Source organism: Oryctolagus cuniculus, chromosome 6, assembly GCF_051225735.1.
Source record: "Oryctolagus cuniculus isolate XC-2025 breed Fujian yellow rabbit chromosome 6, ASM5122573v1, whole genome shotgun sequence".
NCBI lineage: Eukaryota > Metazoa > Chordata > Mammalia > Lagomorpha > Leporidae > Oryctolagus > Oryctolagus cuniculus.
The window spans coordinates 1,059,039-1,080,406 of NC_142872.1; the positions used below are offsets into that span (position 1 = coordinate 1,059,039).

A 21,368-nucleotide genomic window follows, 5' to 3' on the forward strand; every position below is an offset into this window, starting at 1 on the left:
ATAACACATTGTTCGTTCAGGAGCATGTTGTTCAATCTCCATGTGTTTGCATATGCTCTAGGGATTCCTGAGTTGCTAATTTCCAACTTCATTCCTCTATGGTTTGAGAAGCTGCATGGTATGATTCTAATTCTTTTGAATTTGCTGAGACTTGCTTTATGGCCTAGTATGTGGTCAATCCTAGAGTAGGTTCCATGTACTGCTGAGAAGAATGTAAATGCTTTCTGTGTAGGATGAAAAGTTCTGTAGATATCTGTTAGATCCATTTGGGCTATAGTGTCATTTAAATCTACTGTCTCCTTGTTGATGTTCTGTCCTATTGATCTGTCTATTTCTGAGAGTGGAGTATTGAAGTCCCCCAGTACTATTGTATTGGAGTCTAAGTCTCCCTTTAAGTCCGTTAACAAATCTTTTAAATAGACCGGTGCCCTGTAATTAGGTGCAAATATATTTATAATAGTTACATCTTCCTGTTGAATTGAACCCTTAATCATTCTATAGTGCCCCTCTTTGTCTCTCTTAACAGTTTTTGTGGTAAAGTTTATTTTGTCTGATAATAAGATGGTTACACCCGCTCTTTTTTCATTTCTGTTGGCATGGTATATCTTTTTCCAGCCTTTCACTTTCAGTCTGTATGGATCTTTGTTGGAAAGATGAGTTTCTTGTAAGCAGCAAATAGATGGGTTTTGTTCCTTAACCCAATCAGCCAATCGGTGTCTTTTTAACTGGACAGTTCAGGTCATTAACCTGAATAGTTCAATGTGACTATTGATATGTAGTACATTTGCCCTGCCATTTGCCAAAGATATTTTTTTTAAATTTTATTTAATGAATATAAATTTCCAAAGTACGACTTATGGATTACAATGGCTTCCCCCCCATACTGTCCCTCCCACCCACAACCCTCCGCTTTCCCACTCCCTCTCCCTTCCATTCACATCAAGATTCATTTTCGATTATCTTAATATACAGAAGATCAGCTTAGTATACATTAAGTAAGGATTTCAACAGTTTGCTCCCACACAGAAACATAAAGTGAAAAATAATAGATGATTTTTTTTAAATGATGATGAAATCAGATCAGACCTATTGTCATGTTTAATCCCAGTGAGAGTCAAGTTGGGACTTGATAATTTCTTTATTTTTTTTTTTACAGAAGATCAGTTTAGTATGCATTAAGTAAAGATTTCAACAGTTTGCACCCCCATAGAAACACAAAGTGAAATATACTGTTTGAGTACTCGTTATAGCATTAAATCTCAATGCACAGCACATTAAGGACAGAGATCCTACATGAGGAGTAAGTGCACAGTGACTCCTGTTGTTGACTTTACCAATTGACACTCCTGTCTATGGCATCAGTAATCTCCCTATGCTCCAGTCATGAGTTTCCAAGGCTATGGAAGCCCTCTGAGTTCTCCAACTGTTATCTTGTTTAGACAGGGTCATAGTCAAAGTGGAGGTTCTCTCCTCCCTTCAGAGAAAGGTACCTCCTTCTTTGATGACCTGTTCTTTCCACTGGGATCTCACTCACAGAGATCTTTTGCCAGAGTGTCTTGGCTTTCCATGCCTGAAATACTCTCATGGGCTTTTCAGCCAGATCGGAATGCCTTTAGGGCTGATTCTGAGGCCAGAGTGCTATTTAGGACATCTGCCATTCTATGAGTCTGCTGAGTGTCTCACTTCCCATGTTGGATCACTCTCCCCTTTATTCTATCGGTCAGTGTTAGCAGGTACTAGACTTGTTTATGTGCTCCCTTTGACTCTTAGTCCTTTCATTATGATCAATTGTGAACTGAAATTGTTCACTTGGATAGTGAGATGGCATTGGTACATTACACTTTGATGGGATTGAATTGGAATCCCCTGGTATGTTTCTAACTCTACCATTTGGGGCAAGTCAGCTTGAGCATGTCCCAAATTATACATCTCTTCCCTCTCTTATTCCCACTCTTATGTTTAACAGGGATCATTTCAGTTAACTGTGGGAACCCACAGTTCGGGACACCAGCGGCAGACTCAACACACCAGCGCTGGAACGCAAGGTGAGTCGAACCTCAATAGCCCGAGACACTGGCAGGCAAGCAGAGAGAGGAGACTAGAGGGAACGACCCCCGGGCAGGGGGAAGTTCACCAGGCTAACTGGAAGAGAGAGAGAGAGAGAAAAAAAAAGTGACTGGTATGGACACGGGTTTCTCTCTCTCCATTCACCCTCAAGGGCGAGCAAGACAAAGAGCAGGCGCCATCTTGGACATACGTCATAAGCAGAGCGACCTCAGGTCTGCACCGGCCATGAGCCTAGCAGAAAAACCTGACTCTGGGTGGGGCGAATTAACAGGAGATTAGGACCTAGTAAATTTGTGGTGCTACTGAACTGAGACTGTGAAAAAAGAGACGGTGGGGGAGAGAACTCATGGAATTCACATGAGCACTCTCTAGAGACGCTACAATTCCGTAACTTTGGCAACCCAGTGGGAGACTGAAGGAGAATTTGAGCCCACTCTGAGGTCAGAACAGATTCCCTGTGTGGTCCTTGGGAAAGAGCTTCTGATCTCTGGCTCCTGTGGGTATATCATTTGCCTGCTAACTACCTCCAACTTCGTTCAGCTGTGCAGAATTACTTCCCTTTTGAATCAAAAAAAAAAAAAAGAGAGAGAGAGAGAGATTTACCACGCCTAACCTAGGAGTGTCACCTTTGGCGCACCAAACAGAGCTCTCAGGCCACACCCATCTCAAGCCCTAAGGCTCCATCAAAAACAGATAGTCCACTTAATCTAGAGTCATAGTATAACAAGAAAAAGCACCACAGTGAAGAAACCAAATATCTCCAATATGCCAAATAACAAACGCAAAAACCAAGGTAATAAAAACAAGGAAGTCACCTTGACGCCCTCAAATGAAAAAGACACCCCAATTCAAGATTATGAAGATGATGACATAGAAGAAATGCAAGAAGCAGATCTCAAAAAATTGATAAGAACATTAAGAAGTTCTCAAAAACAAATTCTTGAACTACAGAAATCCTTAATGGACAAGATAGAAAATCTCTCTCGTGAAAATGAAATATTAAGGAGGAATCAAAATGAAACGAAACAACTAGTACAACAGGAAACTGTGATAGTGACTGAAGTGAAGAATTCAATAGATCAAATGAAAAACACAATAGAGAGCCTTACAAACAGAATGGGTGAAGCAGAAGAGAGAATATCGGACTTAGAAGACAGAGAACAGGAAAGGATACAGTCAGACCAAAGAAAAGAAGAGGAAATTAGAAATCTAAAACATATTGTTGGGAATCTTCAGGATACTATTAAAAAACCCAACATTCGGGTTCTAGGAGTTCCTGAAGGCATGGAGAGGAAGAAAGGATTAGAAGGCCTTTTTAGTGAGATATTTACAGAAAATTTCCCAGGTTTGGAGAAGGACAGAGAAATCCTAGTATAGGAAGCTCACAGAACCCCTAAGAAACACGACCAAAAGAGATCCTCACCATGACACATTGTAATTAAACTCTCCACAGTGAACCATAAAGAAAAGATCCTAAAATGTGCAAGAGAGAAACGTCAGATTACTCTCAGAGGATCTCCAATCAGACTCACAGCTGACTTCTCATCAGAAACTCTACAAGCTAGGAGGGAATGGCGAGATATAGCCCAGGTACTAAGAGAGAAAAACTGCCAGCCCAGAATATTATATCCTGCAAAGCTATCATTTGTGAATGAAGGTGAAATAAAGACTTTTCATAGCAAACAGAAATTGAAAGAATTTGTTGCCACTCGTCCAGCCCTGCAAAAGATGCTTAAAGATGTGTTACACACAGAAACACAGAAACACGGTCATCAATATGAAAGAAGGTAAAGGAAGGAAACCAAGGAAGGAAACCTCACAGCAAAAGATCACAGGGAATTCAAGGCATATATTAGAACTTATCTTTGGCAAATGGCAGGACAAAGTTACCACTTTTCATTAGTCACATTGAACGTGAATGGCCTTAACTGTCCAGTTAAAAGACACTGATTGGCTGATTGGGTTAAGGAACAAAACCCATCTATTTGCTGCTTACAAGAAACTCATCTTTCCAACAAAGATCCATACAGACTGAAAGTGAAAGGCTGGAATAAGATATACCATGCCAACAGAAATGAAAAAAGAGCGGGCGTAGCCATCTTAATATCAGACAAAATAAACTTTACCACAAAAACTGTTAAGAGAGACAAAGAGGGGCACTATATCATGATTAAGGGATCAATACAACGAGAAGATATAACAATTATCAATGTATATGCACCTAACTACAGGGCACCGGTCTATTTAAAACATTTGTTAACGGACTTAAAGGGAGACTTAGACCCCAATACAATAGTACTGGGGGACTTCAATACTCCACTCTCAGAAATAGACAGATCAACAGGACAGAACATCAACAAGGAGACAGTAGATTTAAATGACACTATAGCCCAAATGGATCTAACAGATATATACAGAACTTTCAATCCTACAGCTAAAGATTTTACATTCTTCTCAGCAGTACATGGAACCTACTCTAGGATTGACCACATACTAGGCCATAAAGCAAGTCTCAGCAAATTCAAAAGAATTAGAATCATACCATGCAGCTTCTCAGACCATAAAGGAATGAAGTTGGAAATTAGCAACTCAGGAATCCCTAGAGCATACGCAAACACAAGGAGATTGAACAACATGCTCCTGAATGAACAATGTGTTATAGAAGAAATCTAAAGAGAAATCAAAAATTGTCTGGAAGTAAATGAGGATAACAGTAGAACATACCAAAACTTATGGGACACAGCAAAAGCAGTGTTAAGAGGAAAGTTTATATCAATAGGTGCCTACATCAAGAAATTGGAAAGGCACCAAATAAATGAGCTTTCAGTTCACCTCAAGGATCTAGAAAACCTACAGCAAACCAGACCCAAATCTAGTAGGAGAAGAGAAATAATTAAAATCAGAGAAGAAATCAACAGGATTGAATCCAGAAAAACATTCCAAAAAATCAGCCAAACGAGAAGCTGGTTTTTTGAAAAAATAAACAAAATTGACACCCCATTGGCCCAACAAACTGAAAAAAGGAGAGAAAAGACCCAAATCAATAAAATCAGAGATTAAAAAGGAAATGTAACAACAGACACCACAAAAACAAAAAGAATCATCAGAAATTACTACAAGGACTTGTATGCCAGCAAACAGGGAAACCTATCAGAAATGCATAGATTCCTGGACACATGCAACCTACCTAAATTGAACCAGGAAGACATCGAAAATCTAAACAGACCCATAACTGAGACAGAAAGTGAAACAGTAATAAAGGCCCTCCCAACAAAGAAAAGCCCAGGACCAGATGGATTCACTGCTGAATTCTTCCAGACATTTAAAGAAGAACTAACTCCAATTCTTCTCAAACTATTCAGAACAATCGAAGAAGAGGGAATCCTCCCAAATTCTTTCTATGAAGCCAGCATCACCTTAATTCCTAAGCCGGAAAAAGATGCAGCACTGAAAGAGAATTACAGACCAATATCCCTGATGAACATAGATGCAAAAATCCTCAATAAAATTCTCGCCAATAGAATGCAACAACACATCAGAAAGATCATCCACCCAGACCAAGTGGGATTTATCCCTGGTATGCAGGGATGGTTTACTGTGCGCAAGACAATCAATGTGATACACCACATTAACAGACTGCAGAAGAAAAACCATATGATTATCTCAATAGATGCCGAGAAAGCATTTGATAAAATACAACACCCGTTCATGATGAAAACTCTAAGCAAACTGGGTTTGGAAGGAACATTCCTCAATACAATCAAAGCAATCTATGAAAAACCCACGGCCAACATCCTATTGAATGGGGAAAAGTTGGAAGCATTTCCACTGAGATCTGGTACCAGACAGGGATGTCCACTCTCACCACTGCTATTCAATATAGTTCTGGAAGTTTTAGCCAGAGCTATTAGGCAAGAAAAAGAAATTAAAGGGATACTAATTGAGAAGGAAGAACTCAAACTATCCCTCTTTGCAGATGACATGATTCTTTATTTAGGGGACCCAAAGAACTCTACTAAGAGACTATTGGAACTCATAGAAGACTTTGGCAAAGTAGCAGGGTATAAAATCAATGCACAAAAATCAACAGCCTTTGTATACACAGACAATGCCATGGCTGAGGAAGAACTTCTAAGATCAATCCCATTCACAATAGCTACAAAAACAATCAAATACCTTGGAATAAACTTAACCAAGGATGTTAAAGATCTCTACGATGAAAATTACAAAACCTTAAAGAAAGAAATAGAAGAGGATACCAAGAAATGGAAAAATCTTCCATGCTCATGGATTGGAAGAATCAACATCATCAAAATGTCCATTCTCCCAAAAGCAATTTATAGATTCAATGCAATGCCAATCAAGATACCGAAGACCTTCTTCTCAGATCTGGAAAAAATGGTGCTGAAATTTATATGGAGGCACAAGAGACCTCGAATAGCTAAAGCAATCTTGTACAACAAAAACAAAGCTGGAGGCATCACAATACCAGATTTCAGGACATACTACAGGGCAGTTGTAATCAAAACAGCATGGTACTGGTACAGAAACAGATGGATAGACCAATGGAACAGAATTGAAACACCAGAAATCAATCCAAACATACACAGCCAACTTATATTTGATCAAGGATCTAAAACTAATTCCTGGAGCAAGGACAGTCTATTCAATAAATGGTGCTGGGAAAATTGGATTTCCACATGCAGAATCATGAAGCAAGACCCCTACCTTACACCTTACACAAAAATCCACTCAACATGGATTAAAGACTTAAATCTATGACCTGACACCATCAAGATACTAGAGAACATTGGAGAAACCCTTCAAGATATTGGCACAGGCAAAGAATTTCTGGAAAAGACCCGGGAGGCACAGGCAGTCAAAGCCAAAATCAACTATTGGGATTGCATCAAATTGAGAAGTTTCTGTACTGCAAAAGAAGCAGTCAGGAGAGTGAAGAGACAACCGACAGAATGGGAAAAAATATTTGCAAACTATGCAACTGATAAAGGGTTGATAACCAGAATCTACAAAGAAATCAAGAAACTCCACAGGATCAAAACAAGCAACCCACTTAAGAGATGGGCCAAGGACCTCAATAGACATTTTTCAAAAGAGGAATCCAAATGGCCAACAGGCACATGAAAAAATGTTCAAGGTCATTAGCAATCAGGGAAATGCAAATCAAAACCACAATGAGGTTTCACCTCACCCCAGTTAGAATGGCTCACATTCAGAAATCTACCAACAACAGATGCTGGCGAGGATGTGGGGAAAAAGGGACACTAACCCACTGTTGGTGGGAATGCAAACTGGTCAAGCCACTATGGAAGTCAGTCTGGAGATTCCTCAGAAACCTGAATATAACCCTACCATTCGACCCAGCCATCCCACTCCTTGGGATTTACCCAAAGGAATTTAAATTGGCAAAAAAAAAAGCGGTCTGCAGCCTAATGTTTATTGCAGCTCAATTCACAATAGCTAAGACTGGATAAAGAAATTATGGGATATGTACTCTTTAGAATACTATACTGCAGTAAGAAACAACAAAATCCAGTCATTTGCAACAAAATGGAGGAATCTGGAACACATCATGCTGAGTGAAATAAGCCAGTCCCAAAGGGACAAATACCATATGTTCTCCCTGATCGCTGACAACTGACTGAACACCAAAAAGGAAACCTGTTGAAGTGAAATGGACACTATGGGAAACGGTGACTTGATCAGCCAAAGATATTTTCTAATGTATGCTTTGAACTTCCTGTGATCTTTTGCTGTGAGGTTTTCTTCCTTTACCTTCTTTCATATTGATGACCGTGTTTCTGTGTTTCTGTGTGTAACACATCTTTAAGCATCTTTTACAGGGCTGGACGAGTGGCAACAAATTCTTTCAATTTCTGTTTGCTATGAAAAGTCTTTATTTCACCTTCATTCACAAATGATAGCTTTGCAGGATATAATATTCTGGGCTGGCAGTTTTTCTCTCTTAGTACCTGGGCTATATCTCACCATTCCCTTCTAGCCTGTAGGATTTCTGATGAGAAGTCTGCTGTGAGTCTAATTGGAGATCCTTGAGAGTAACCTGACGTTTCTCTCTTGCAGATTTTAGAATCTTTTCTTTATGTTTCACTGTGGTGACTTTGATTACAACGTGTCGTGGAGAGGATCTCTTTTGGTCATGTTTACTAGGGGTTCTATGAGCTTCCTGTACTAGGATATCTCTGTCCTTCTCCAAACCTGGGAAGTTCTGTGCTAGTATCTCACTAAAAAGGCCTTCGAATCCTTTCTTCCTCTCCATGCCTTCAGGAACTCCTAGAACCCGAATGTTGTTTTTTTTTTTTTTTTTTTTTTTTATAGTATGCTGTAGATTCCCAACACTATTTTTTTAGATTTCTAATTTCCTCTTCTTTTCTTTGGTTTGAGTGTATACTTTCCTGTGCTCTGTCTTCTAAGTCCAATATTCTCTCTTCTGTCTCACTGACTCTGTTTTTAAGGCTCTCTAATGTGTTTGTCATTTGATCTATTGAGTTCTTCATTTCATTTTGATGTCTCTTCACTATCACACTTTCCTGTTCTACTGATTCCTCCTTAAGATTTCATTTTCTTGAAGGAGATTTTCTATCCTGTCTAGTAAGGATTGCCATAGCTCGAACATTTGTTTTTGAAAACTTCTTTATGTTCTTATCCTAAATTTTCTGAAATACATATCTTGTATTTCTACTATCTCATCATCTTCATAATCTTGGCTTGGTGTGTCTTGTTCGTTTGGGGGTGTCATAATGTCTTCCTTGTTCTTGTTTCCTTGGTTTCTGCATTTGTTGCTTGGCATTGTGGAGATATTCTTTGGATTCTTCTTCCCTCACTGTGGTGTTTTTTTCTTGTTAAACTATGACTGTATTAAATGGACTGTCTGCTTTTGATTGAGCCTTGGAGGCTTGAGATAGGTGTGGCCTCAGAGCTCTGTTTGGTTCCTCAGGGTTAAGGGTGTGCCAAAGGTGATACTCCCAGGTTAGGCATGGTCAATCTCTCTCTTTCTCTCACTCTCTCTCTCTCTCTCTCTTTCTTTTTTTTTTTTTTTTTTTGATTCAGAAGGGAAGTAATTCTGCACAGCTGAGCGGAATTAAAGGTAGTTAGCAGGTGAATGATATACCCACAGGAGCCAGAGAGCTGAAGCTCTTTCCCAAGGACCACACAGGGAATCTGTTCTGCCCTCAGTGTGGTCTCAAATTCTCCTGGAGTTGCTTATGGCACTTATGATGTATGTCCAAAATGGCGCCTGCTCTTTGTCTTGCTCACCTTTGAGAGGTGATCGGAGAGAAACTCATGTCCATACTGGTCACTTTTTTTTCCCCTCTATCTTCTTGTTAGGCTGGTGAACTTTTTCCCATGGGGTTTCATGGCTCGTTCCCTCTAGTCTCCTCTATCCACTTTCCCGCCAGTGTCTCGTGCTATTGAGGTTTGGCTCACCTCGTGTTCCAACGCTGGTGCATTGATTCTGCTGTTGGTGTTCCGAGCCATGGGCTCCCACACCCTCCAGGCAGGTCCACCGTGAATCACTAGTTCCAGAAGAGTTTCCTCTGCTGTTTCTTCCCCTACACTTCCTTGAACCTGCAGTATCTCCACTTTTATTAAGCTGTCTATTCCCAGACTATCAGTGTGCTCCCTTCCTATTCCTCCATCTTGCTTCTCTCCACTTAATTTACTTCTAAGTAAATACATGTAACAAATCTGATTTGAGAAAGGCTGTAACAACTACCACACAGAGGATTTAAGTGCAGAATAAAAAAGGTCATGCCTTCTACCTTTCAAAACAAAGCACTAAGCATGAATACAACTAGTAGAACAAACATCACAAATATTGTTGTCTAACTCTTACTTCCTAAGTATTGATTACTGAAATACTCACTAGTTTAGGAAGAGTTTCCTCTGCTGTTTCTTCCCCTACTCTTCCTTGAACCTACAGTATCTCCACTTTTATTAAACTGTCTCTTCCCGGAGTATCAGTGTGCTCCCTTCCTATTCCACCATCTTGCTCCACTTCTGATCTGGCTCCTCGCTGGTATGCCTGGGAGGGCAACAGAAAATGGCCCAAGTCCTTGGGCCCCTGCACCCATGTAGGGGACCTGGAGGAAGCTCCAGGTTCATGGATTTGGATTGGCCCAGTACCAGTAGCAGACATTTGGGGAGTGAACCAATGGTTAGAAGTTCTCTCTTTCTCTCTCTCTTTCTGTAACTCTGCCACTCAAATAAATAAATAAATCTTAAAAAATATTAATCTACTATAGTTTAAGTGATCTGCGATTACTTTAAAATTCACTGTACATGGGTGAAATGTTCATCTTTACTTTCAATTATTTTCTATAGCCACTGTCAATATCACCACTAAACTAAGGTCTTTTTGCATTTTACTTGTTAAACCTCTTATTCAGTAAACTGTTAAACTGTTTTACTGTTCTGTAAATTTAAAGTATGCTCTCTCAAAAACTAAAAAAAAAAGAAATGGAGAAGGAAAGAGGGTGGCAGAGAGAGAGAGAAAAAGGGAGGAAGCAAGGGAATATCATTATTTTATTAGAATTATACCTACAAAGCACATTGAATCTGTTAAAAATCAAAATTAAAAATTGATGCAGATATTAGAGTAGGAAAATAATAATTGTATATTTAAAGTATGTTTAAAGTATGCTGAGATAGTAGATATCATGTATATATTTTTTTTGACAGGCAGAGTGGACAGTGAGAGAGAGAAACAGAGAGAAAGGTCTTCCTTTTGCCATTGGTTCACCCTCCAATGGCCGCTGTGGCCATCGCGCTGATCTGAAGGCAGGAGCCAGGTGCTTCTCCTGGTTTCCCATGGTGTGCAGGGCCCAAGCACTTGGGCCATCCTCCACTGCACTCCTGGGCCACAGCAGAGAGCTGGCCTGGAAGAGGGGCAACCGGGACAGAATCTGGTGCCCTGACCGGGACTAGAACCCTGTGTGCCGGTGCCGCTGGGCGGAGGATTAGCCTATTGAGCTGTGGCGCTGGCCTCATGTATTCTTTTTTCTTTCAAAGATTTATTTATTTATTTGAAAGCCAGATTTACACAAAGATATGAGAGGCAGAGAGAGAGAGAGAGAGGTCTTCCATCCGATGGTTCACTCTCCAATTGGCTGCAATGGCCAGAGCTGCACCGATTTGAAGACAGGAGCCAGGAACTTCCTCCAGGTCTCCCATTTGGGTGTAGGGGCCCAATGACTTGGGCCATCTTCTACTACTTTCTCATGCCATAGCAGAGAGCTGGATCAGAAGTGGAGCAGCTGGGACTCAAACTGGGATGCTGGCACTGTAGGCGGCGGCTTTACCCACTACGCCACAGCGCCGTTCCCAATCTCATGTATTCTTAACCCCAAAGTCTAATTGTGTTAGTTGTTGGGTGATAATTATGTTGATTGTGCAAATCATTATACACATCATATTTATACCAAAAAAGACATTGCATATCCTAAATAAAACTTTTAATTTTTCAGTCATATCCAAATAAAACTAGATAAAATTTAAAAAGAATATGTTCAAGAAAATGGAAAAATGGATAGGAAGAGAGATAATTTCACCAGAGAATGGAATTCTATGGAGAACAAATGGGTGTTACAATGGAAAACTATACTATTTGAAACTGAGGCTTTAGCTATTTCTTTTTTAAAGATTTGTTTATTCATTTGAGAGGCAGAATTACAGAAAGAGACAGAGAGATAAAGAGGCCTTCTATCCATTGGTTCACTCCCAGATGTTCACAACTAGAGTTGGGCCAATCTGAAGCCAGGAGCCAGGAGCCTCCTCTGGGTCTCCCACCTGGGTGCAGGGGCCCAAGCACTTGGGCCATCTTTCACTGCTTTCTCAGGCCATCAGTAGGGAGCTGGATCAGAAGTGGAGCATCTGGGACTTGAAAAGGAGCCCGTATGGGATGCCAGCACTGCAGGTGGAGGCCTAACCTACTATGCCACAAAGCTGGCCCTGATAAATTGACTTTCAATATTTTTATATTTATGGATAAAATATCACATGATTTGTAAACTTCTAATAAATATTTCTGGAAGTCATGATCTGATGATAATAATGACGGGGTACTAATAGGGAACTTGAAAGGTCATCCTTAAAGTTGAGTTATGATTTTGTGATGTTATATTTTTATTATTGCTCCTCCTGCTTCATGAAGATCTCACACCCCTGTGAAAATCTGGCCAACTATAACTGTTTCAAGCTGCAGCCTCAGATAACACACAGAATATGTTCATAGAATCATGAAGTTAGGCTCTCTTCTTAGCTTTACAAATAACAATGCTAACATATGAATGAAAAATTTTTAAATGGTGAAATGTATTACAAAAAAGAAAGAGAAAAAGTAATTCCTAGCCACTCCCTTAAACATCTCCAGAATTCACTCCCTGTGCTTTCTGTTTACATGAGGGTGCTTACATTGTTGACTTCCTCAGTGACTTCTGTGATAGCGCCAAGGAGGCAACCAGCAAACCTTCTTTTGCAGCCTCTTTGGAGTGTGACATGCAGGTGGTAGAGGGGTCATCGCAGCTTGGCCCCATGGGACAGGGAGCAGAACAGCAGCCACCGGCCATGGTTGCTGCATCCCAAGGGGTGCACTGTGTTCCAATGTGTGCAGGGCTACGTGGTGCTCACAGACTGGGTGCACCTTGCTTGGGACCTATCGCAGTGCCTCGGGTTGGGGTCTTCCCCAGAGTCACAAATAACTTCGATTTGAAAGAGCCCTTCCTAGTTGACATGGACAGTTCTCTCAAATTCAGCTATCTCTTGAAAACACAAGCCATATGAAATTCATCTGAGATAGATACTCACTATGTTCCCTTACCAGAAAAGGCTGCAGAGAGGAAAAAGAAGAGAATGCTAATGAACAGTCACTTATATTCACTAAGAAAGATTCTGAAGGAAGTGGCACCTGACCAGTCCAAGCCAGAAAACTGATCCAAAACCAAGTCTTGAGAATCGGGTTCAGACCTCACTGCCACCTTCAACAACAGGTGCCATCTAGTCATTTCTTTGCAATGACTGGCTTCAAGAATGGGAGAGAATGTGTTTCCTGTTTATCTCTGTGCTGATTGTCCAAGTAACTTGTGAAGCTGCTTTTGGAAGATGAAAAACTAGATGCTTCATTCTATATTCCACAGCCATTTGCCTTAGGAATTTGGTTTAGCTTCCCACCAGTTTCACAATACCTATCTCTGAAAACATCTTTCTCTGTAAATTGAGGGATTAGGAAGCAATGTCCTATGTGTACTCTGATCCAAGAGTACATTGTTGGTCTGAAAACAGAGTCTGTTTCATGTTGACTATTAGTACTCCTGCACAGAGCAGGAGTTGTGAAAGCACTGATAAGGCACTGAACTTTTTAAGACACAGGGACATAACATTCAGTAATATTTAAGTTGACTGGATCATATACAGTTTGTCTCTGGTTGTAACCTGAGAATAACATAGTAATAAAAGTAATAAAACATCAGAAATAAAAGAAGAAAAAGATTTGAATTACAAACTCTATGTATTACATTAGAGAAATGCACATATGAAAACAGGACTTTAGAGAGAGGAAGAGTTCATGGAATAAGTGGTCTTTGATGTTTTGTGAGTGGGTGGAATAAGAAGAGTAAGGAGGAGAGGGATTCTGAAGTGAGAAAAATCACTTAGTCATTTATTCTAGAATGCAAAACAATTTTTTATTGAAAAAAATGAGATGGAGAGAAAGAGAGAGAGAAAGAGCCCACTCACTGGTGCATTCCCTAAGTGTCTTCAAAGACCAAGACTGGACCGCAGAAACAGGAGCTGGAAATTCCATCTGAATCTCCCTGGGTGACAGGAAGCCAATTGATTGAGCCATCACCTGCTGCATCCAGAGCTGTGCGTTAGTAGGAAGCTACAACTAGGAACAGAACACTTCAGTATGGGATATAAGCACTGCAAATGGTGTCTTTTACTCCAAGGAAAACACACTCACCACAAGTCAGTTCTTGACAATGTGATCCAATACACTGATGTTGGAATAAGAGATAGAGACCATTAATTTCTGCACAGGTGTTACCTGCAACGTCAACACAAATTCCCCAAAAGCTAATAAGTAACCACAGTCACCACTACGACTCTCAGAGCAACAGCGCACCGACAAGCAAATGCCAGTGTGTGTGAACGCTGATATGCCCCTGCTCCTGCACCATGTTGTGTTTTCATGTGACAAGAACAGCACCTTAGGATTTGAATTGACCACGGATATGCCTAAGACTGAGGATGGGGCATTTCTGAGAGCGACGGTGGGGAGCGAGGACATTTTTCAGTCACAACACCTTCCCATGCACTTCTTTAGGGCTTCCAACACTTCCTTGTTCCTCAGACTGTAGATGAGGGGGTTCAGCATGGGGGTCACAATGGTGCCAAGCACAGCTCCTATCTGGTCTTGCTTAGGTGTGTGGGAAGAATCTGGTGTCAGGTGGACGAACATGGCCTGACCAAAGAAGAGACTCACCACTGTCAGGTGGGAGCAGCAGGTAGTCAGAGCTTTGTGCCTCCCCTTGGGAGAGTTCATCTTGAGAACAGTGAGGAAGATGAGGATGTAGGAGGCCAGAATGAGGCTAAAGGGGATCAGGAGAAACGTGACCGTTGACACAAATTTCACCATCTCGTAGACTGATGTGTCTATACAAGACATTCTCAATATAGCCAGGATCTCACACAGGTAGTGATTAATCACCCTGGGGCCACAGATAGGAAAACTCATTGGGTACCAAGTGTTGACAAGGGCTCCAAGGGCACCTCCAACCCAGGCTAAGGCAGTCACCTGCAGACAGACCCTGGGCCGCATGAGGACTGCATATCTCAGGGGGCTGCAGACAGCCACGTAACGGTCGTAGGCCATGAAGGTCAGGAGCATGCACTCAGTAAGGCCAAGGGAGAGGAAGAAAAACATCTGAGCAGCACACGCAAAGAAGGAAATGCTCTTACTCCCTGTGCAGTAGTTGGCGACTGTCTTGGGGACTGTGCTGGAGATGAAAATCAAATCAATGACAGACATCTGGCTGAGCAGGAAGTACATGGGGGTGTGGAGGCGGGCGTCCAGGCCAATGAGCAGGATGAGGACAGAGTTTCCTGCCAAGGCAAGGATGTAGAAGACGAGGAGTAGGATGATGAGGAGGTCAGGGTACCTGAACTCAGGAAAGAATCCCAGAAGGATAAAATCAGCTGAGGTTTGATTGTCCTGGTCCATGGTTTCTCGGAAATTTTCTTATTTGACTGAAAATCTACAAAGAGAATAATATCATAGGGAATGTGGTGCTTCACTGAAGTAGCTTTTGTCTCCTGTCCAGCGTCCTCTTCTCCATCACCCATGGCCCATGGCAAGGCTGTGCAACTGAATATTCCAGTAAAGGAGACATTAATAACAACTTCATAACTAGTACTCAAACAGTATTTTTCACTTTATGTTTCTGTGTGGGAGCAAACTGTTGAAATCTTTACTTAATGTATGCTAAACTGATCTTCTGTATATAAAGAGAATAGAAAATGAATCTTGATGTGAATGGAAGGGGAGGGGGAGTGGGAAAGGGGAGGGTTGCGGGTGGGAGGGATGTTATGGGGTGGAAGCCATTGTAATCCATAAGCTGTACTTTGGAAATTTATATTCATTAAATAAAAGTTTTAAAAAGAAGAAATTCATGTCATTAAATTGGAGCACTGAATACACTTCACTGTTGCCAGCATGTGCATATCCTTCTGACATTAGGCCTTATTTCTCAATAATAAAAAAAAAAAGAACGACTCCATCAAATCAAAGTACCCTTATGAGAAATAACCAAAGGCACATCCTACAGTTGGTATGATCTTGGCGAATTGGTGTTGAGTTCCTTTGACTGACAATAACTTCTAAGTCAACAGTTCTTTCCCTTGAATTCTGGAATTTTCCATGTGCTAGACCCTGGTTCCCTCAAGTCTTGGGTGTTCCTGTTGTGAGGATCCTATTCTGCCTCTACTCCAGAGAGCCTCTGCTGAGAGTCCCTTGAGGCCCTTTCACAGAATGAATTGAAAAATTTTCATTATCAGCCAAATTATGGTAGCTGCTTATTCCATTTCACATACTAAGTCCATAATTTTTCGTATTCAGTTTCTCCATGTAGTCTTAAACTTTGTCTTTGCACTTGAAAAAGCTCCTTAATAACACAAAGCAGTGGTCTTGTCCCTTTGTAAATCTTTCAGTTATTTTTTTATTGCAAATACAGTACAATACAATTTTGTTAAAATATTTTCAGGCATCTAAATGACTTTAAGACTCTGGGTTGGCAGCAGTTCTATCCAAGGCCAATATTAGCACCGTATTCTTCCATACCCCAGGAAAGCCCTAAAATCCCTGCGTTGATTTCCCATGGGTATCTTGACAATGCCCTTCATTGTCTTAAGTCACAGCCATCAGGCACTGCTGTTGTTGACCTAAGGTACTAGAGACCCCTTATTATACCCATGAGCCTTCCTTGATTTGAGATAATGGAGCTGAGACATTGCCTTGTGTCTGACAGTCAGTGGGAAAGCAGAGCTTTCCCAAGCAGACTCTTGCAGCTGAGAGTCACAATGGACTTTGGGCAATGTGTTGTCCCAGGAGAATTTACTTCCTCAAGCAATTCAGAGTCCCTGGGTGCCTCTGATCCTGGGCTGCCTTCCTTGGTGGCCTCTCCCTCATGGTGCACCTCTGGCCTGGGCATTTAAATGCAACCCTTAGTAGAAACTTTTCCTGCTCCGGGGAATGAAATGATGGGTGAAATAGCTTTTTAAATAATGGTCCATGGTCTCAACTCTTCTGTGTAAACCAGACCTTGATGTTCACAGCTTACCATCTGGGAGGCTTAGTAACCACTGCAGAGGTGGTGAATTGTGGACAGACAGTGGGAAATAGAGACAAACACAGGGTAACTGAGTCCTCTGTGAGGGCACAGCATTGAGTACCACGTGTGGCATGCACTCGGTGATTAGCTGTTGACTTTCTGTGCCCACATACAAGCTCTTTGCAATGGTTAAATGATCATGCCATAGGAAATTAGGCACCCAAACGTAATACTTTATGTTCAAAATATTATAAAATTTTATGGGAATAGGTGGTAAACCGTGAGTCAGATGCTAATGTTAGAAACAGCACAGTTTTGTCAACATTTGTGAGCTTGTAGATCAATGATCAGACTCGAGTTTCTTATTTGATCTGTAAGATCGCTGTACATTCTTGCAAGTGTGATGGATCAATATTTACTGATAAACACCCTGTACACATAATTTACAAAATTGTGGTCCAGTAGCAAACTATGCAGTCATTCAGATAAGGACTCAGTTTTGACTAAATAGTGCACAGACAGTATAGTAACACAATTCTTACACAACAGTCACTGCCAAAATGTAAGTCTTTTTCCTCAAAAAATCTACACAAGAACCTCAGTTTTTTCTAGAAATAGAAGAAGAGGTAGTTTAACTCTGTGGGAGGGCTCAGCTAACGGTGGTTATCAACGCAGGGATTTTAGGGCTTTCCTGGGGTATGGAAGAATACGGTGCTAATATTGGCCTTGGATAGAACTGCTGCCAACCCAGAGTCTTAAAGTCATTTAGATGCCTGAAAATATTTTAACAAAATTGTATTGTACTGTATTTGCAATAAAAAAATAACTGAAAGATTTACAAAGGGACAAGACCACTGCTTTGTGTTATTAAGGAGCTTTTTCAAGTGCAAAGACAAAGTTTAAGACTACATGGAGAAACTGAATACGAAAAATTATGGACTTAGTATGTGAAATGGAATAAGCAGCTACCATAATTTGGCTGATAATGAAAATTTTTCAATTCATTCTGTGAAAGGGCCTCAAGGGACTCTCAGCAGAGGCTCTCTGGGGAAAGTCACATTTCCTGTCAATAACTCAGCACACTCCACTTTCTCCACTGCATGGGCTCTGCGATGAAGGGTTTCCAGTCCTGGCAGAAGCATTTCCATGTGATTGACAGGAGGCCCACCCTATAGTGAGTGTGCGCTATCACCCTATAGTGAGGGCCCCCACCCACAAGTCTACCCTCGCCATTTAGCCTTCAACACGTCTTCTGGAAGACAGTGTATAAGAAGAGAAGGCTCCTTTGCGTAGGGGTCAGGGCTGTTCTTCTCCTAAACAGGTACAGCCTAGGACAGCATTGCTGTCTCTGCAGTGCCAGATGGTGGAGAGCATGTTAATGAGAGTGATGGCTCCAGCAGCACTAATGACACTGAGAGAACAGACCAAGAGGCAGAGTGCTCTGCAGGCTTCATCCATGGATCCTGGCCTTGGCCTCTGTGAAATCTTGAGGACCCTGAACAGAGAGGGTCACAATGATGTGCCCTCCCCATGCTCCCTGACAGTGCTGAACAAATACAAATCCTGGGCATGGTCTTCAGAGCCAGCCTCTCTCAGGACCCCACTCTCCCTCCTGGTCTTGTGTGTATTTCTCTGCACCACTGCACATTTCCTTACACTGCCTACCTGTTCCACTTCTCAAAGCAAGGCCCCCTGCCACCATGGCCATCTTTGGGGAGTTCGCTGCCCTTTCATTGGTCCACACTTACCTGCTCCTTCTGTTCAATGAGTTCTGCCACAAGCCAGCAGTTAGAGAACTGGAAGAATGGACAAGGAACTTAAAGCCTGGCTAGGAATTGTTGTATGAAGCCGTCAGGCCCCCTGCTCCCTCTTCTCCCTGAAGGCCCTGTTTTTCTGCTACCTGGTAAGCAACAGGTTGTTGAAACTGTCTGCTCATGTCACATGGTGTTCTAGATTTCATTAGGCAATTTTTGTCTTGAGAAAACTGATTTTCGACATCTCACAGCCGATGCCAAGGATGAACTCCTTTCTGCTCTACTCCCAGTTCAGGTCTGATTTGAACATGGGAGGGCTCCGTGCCCAGTTCTGATCAGAACAGATCCTTCCATAGCCACCATGTGCACAGACCTTGGGAATACTGCAGGGGTGTCTCATGGGAATCCTTCCCCAGGCTTCAATTAGTGTAGACCCAGACATAGCACAGGGAGTTTAGAGACCTCCTCTGAAAAACAGTCACCGCCTAGGGTTATGTTTGCTTGCTGAGTAATTACAGCTACCTTTTAGTGTCTCTATGCATTTAATAGCTAAAGGGCATCAGGCCAGAGGTGCACCATAAGGGAGAGACCCCCAGGGAAGGCAGCCCAGGATCAGAGGCACCCAGGGGCTCTGAATTGCTTGAGGAAGTAAATTCTCCTGGGACAACACATTGCCCAAAGCCCATCGTGACTCTCAGCTGCAAGAGTGACAATCCTCTTGGGAGGCACAAAGCTCTGACTACCTGCTGCTCCCACCTGACAGTGGTGAGTCTCTTCTTTGGTCAGGCCATGTTCGTCCACCTGACACCAGATTCTTCCCACACACCTAAGCAAGACCAGATAGGAGCTGTGCTTGGCACCATTGTGACCCCCATGCTGAACCCCCTCATCTACAGTCTGAGGAACAAGGAAGTGTTGGAAGCCCTAAAGAAGTGCATGGGAAGGTGTTGTGACTGAAAAATGTCCTCGCTCCCCACCGTCGCTCTCAGAAATGCCCCATCCTCAGTCTTAGGCATATCCGTGGTCAATTCAAATCCTAAGGTGCTGTTCTTGTCACATGAAAACACAACATGGTGCAGGAGCAGGGGCATATCAGCGTTCACACACACTGGCATTTGCTTGTCGGTGCGCTGTTGCTCTGAGAGTCGTAGTGGTGACTGTGGTTACTTATTAGCTTTTGGGGAATTTGTGTTGACGTTGCAGGTAACACCTGTGCAGAAATTAATGGTCTCTATCTCTTATTCCAACATCAGTGTATTGGATCACATTGTCAAGAACTGACTTGTGGTGAGTGTGTTTTCCTTGGAGTAAAAGACACCATTTGCAGTGCTTATATCCCATACTGAAGTGTTCTGTTCCTAGTTGTAGCTTCCTACTAACACACAGCTCTGGATGCAGCAGGTGATGGCTCAATCAATTGGCTTCCTGTCACCCAGGGAGATTCAGATGGAATTTCCAGCTCCTGGTTCAGCCTGGCCCTGTCCTGGTCCTTTTGGCACTTTCAGTGGGCCAGTATTTAACCCATAGTATCCACCATTCATGAGCAGGTGGAAACCTCCCTTTTTTCTGTCCAAAGGAGTGGGGAGATGAAGAAAGTGGTGTCATAGGTCAGATACAGTGTCTCCTGTCTCTCTTTTTCCTACAGAAAGAAACCCAGTTAGAGGAAAGAGTGGTAGAAACTTCATGAAGTGAAAACAGACCCAGAGAATTTTGCAGCTAGCAACCCACACCTAGACACAGTTGAGTGTAGAGTGAGGAAACCAGGATTCAGTAGGTATAGAGTGAAGGATCAAGGGCACTGCAGGAGGAAAGTAAGGGATCCAGGATACTGCAGGTATAGAGAACAGGACCCAAGACTGAGCAGGTACAGTATGAAGCAGAAATGGTCCAGCTGGGTATAGAGTACAGGACCCAGGAGAGATCATATGCAGACTCAAGGAGCCATGATAACTGACAGAGGATAAAACTGGTGTAGAATGAAGGACCCAGGATAGAGTAGGTGTAGAGTGCAGGACCCAGGATATATCAGGTCCATACTGAAGGAGCCACGACACATCCAGTTCTGCAGAGTAAGAGACCCAGGAAACAGCTGGTTGTAGAGTGAAGCAAACAGGATACATCAAGTGTAGAGTGCAGGCTGCAGAACAGCAGGTAAAGAGTGAGTGATCCAGAGTACAGCAGGTGTACACGGAGAGACCCAGGAAGCAACTGGTGTAGAATCAAAGACCCATGATACTGCAGGTATAGAATGAGGGACTGAGGATACAGTATGTACAGAATAGTGCATAGACTGAAGGAGCCAGGATACAGCAGGTGTAGAGTTAGTAAGCAGGATGCATTCAGGTGTAGGGTAAGGGACCCAGGACATATCAGGTGTAAAGTGAGTGAACAGGATACAGTAGGTATAGTGTGAGGGGCCCAGGATACAGCAGGTGTAGAGTGAGGATTCAAGGACACAGCAGGTGTAGAGTGAGGGGCCCAGGATTCAGCAGGTGTAGAGTGAGGGGCTCTGGATACAGCAGGTGTAGAGTGAGGGGCCCAGGATACAGCAGGTGTAGAGTGAATGATCAGGATATAGTAGGTGTAAAGTGAGGGAACAGGATACATCATGTGTAGAGTTAGTGACCAGGATACATTCAGGTGTAGAGTGAGGGGCCCAGGTTACAGCAGGCATAGAGTGAGG

At 42.3% G+C, this 21,368-nt stretch overlaps 1 protein-coding gene across 1 annotated transcript; it reads right to left on the minus strand.

Moving 5' to 3' along the window:
• Nucleotides 1–14,395: 14,395 nt before the first annotated feature.
• Nucleotides 14,396–15,325, minus strand: LOC100347877 (olfactory receptor 2T27-like). The gene has a single exon (XM_089334611.1). It carries the CDS (start codon nucleotides 15,323–15,325, stop codon nucleotides 14,396–14,398), a length of 930 nt encoding a protein of 309 aa, XP_089190737.1.
• Nucleotides 15,326–21,368: the final 6,043 nt, after the last annotated feature.